Genomic DNA, 627 nt, shown 5'->3' with positions numbered 1-627 from the left:
GCTGAAACAGCTGCAAAATGGGTGCAATGTGGAAAAAAATATTTAGTAAATGGTCAACGTAACAAAAAAAAGATATAAAAGTGGTTTCAGGGCAGTAAAAAAAATACCTGAATGTGGGAAAAGGTGATTTAATGGCCACAGTGTAGGAAAAAATAAAATTAAATGACAAAAATGTCAGAAAAAAAAAGGCAATCCCATTTATCCACAGCTCAGCCTCCAACCAAACCCCTGAATCAATGAGGACATGCAGGGGGGAAAAAAAAAAAGCTAGAAAAAGTCACCCTGATCCCAGGAAATTCCTGGTGCCACCTTTGGGAATGTGGAGAAGCCGGAGCGGGGCCTCACCTTCTTAGCCCATGGGTAGCGGACGCGGGGCTTGCCCCACTCGTGGCTGAGCTGCCGGCGGTACCCGTGGCACTTGGGGATGTAGGAGCAGCTCACGTCGCCCACCTCGGGGTAGATGACTTCCAAATCCCCCCTGGAAAAAGGGAAGAGGGAGCAAAATGAGGAGGAGGAGGTGGGAATGCAGGTGGGAGCCAGGTCAGGCTCGGGATGGGGTTGGGGTGCTGGGAAGGAGCTGAGGGATGCAGAGGTGGAAGAGCAGAAGCTCAGGCTCTGCTCCCTCTG

General features: G+C 50.4%; 1 protein-coding gene across 1 annotated transcript in view; it reads right to left on the bottom strand.

The window, feature by feature from the left end:
• PEBP4 (phosphatidylethanolamine binding protein 4) overlaps nt 1–627 on the bottom strand; it is a 70,808-nt gene that overhangs the window by 69,350 nt on the left and 831 nt on the right. The window contains exon 2 of the mRNA XM_008632549.2: nt 346–478. Within this exon, the coding sequence (XP_008630771.1) occupies nt 346–478 (133 nt within the window). The remainder of the gene's footprint in view (nt 1–345; nt 479–627) is intronic.

Source organism: Corvus brachyrhynchos, unplaced genomic scaffold (assembly GCF_000691975.1).
Source record: "Corvus brachyrhynchos isolate BGI_N302 unplaced genomic scaffold, ASM69197v1 scaffold150, whole genome shotgun sequence".
NCBI lineage: Eukaryota > Metazoa > Chordata > Aves > Passeriformes > Corvidae > Corvus > Corvus brachyrhynchos.
The sequence above is the reverse complement of the archived record's forward strand: the minus strand, read 5'-3'. Positions and strand labels throughout refer to the sequence as shown.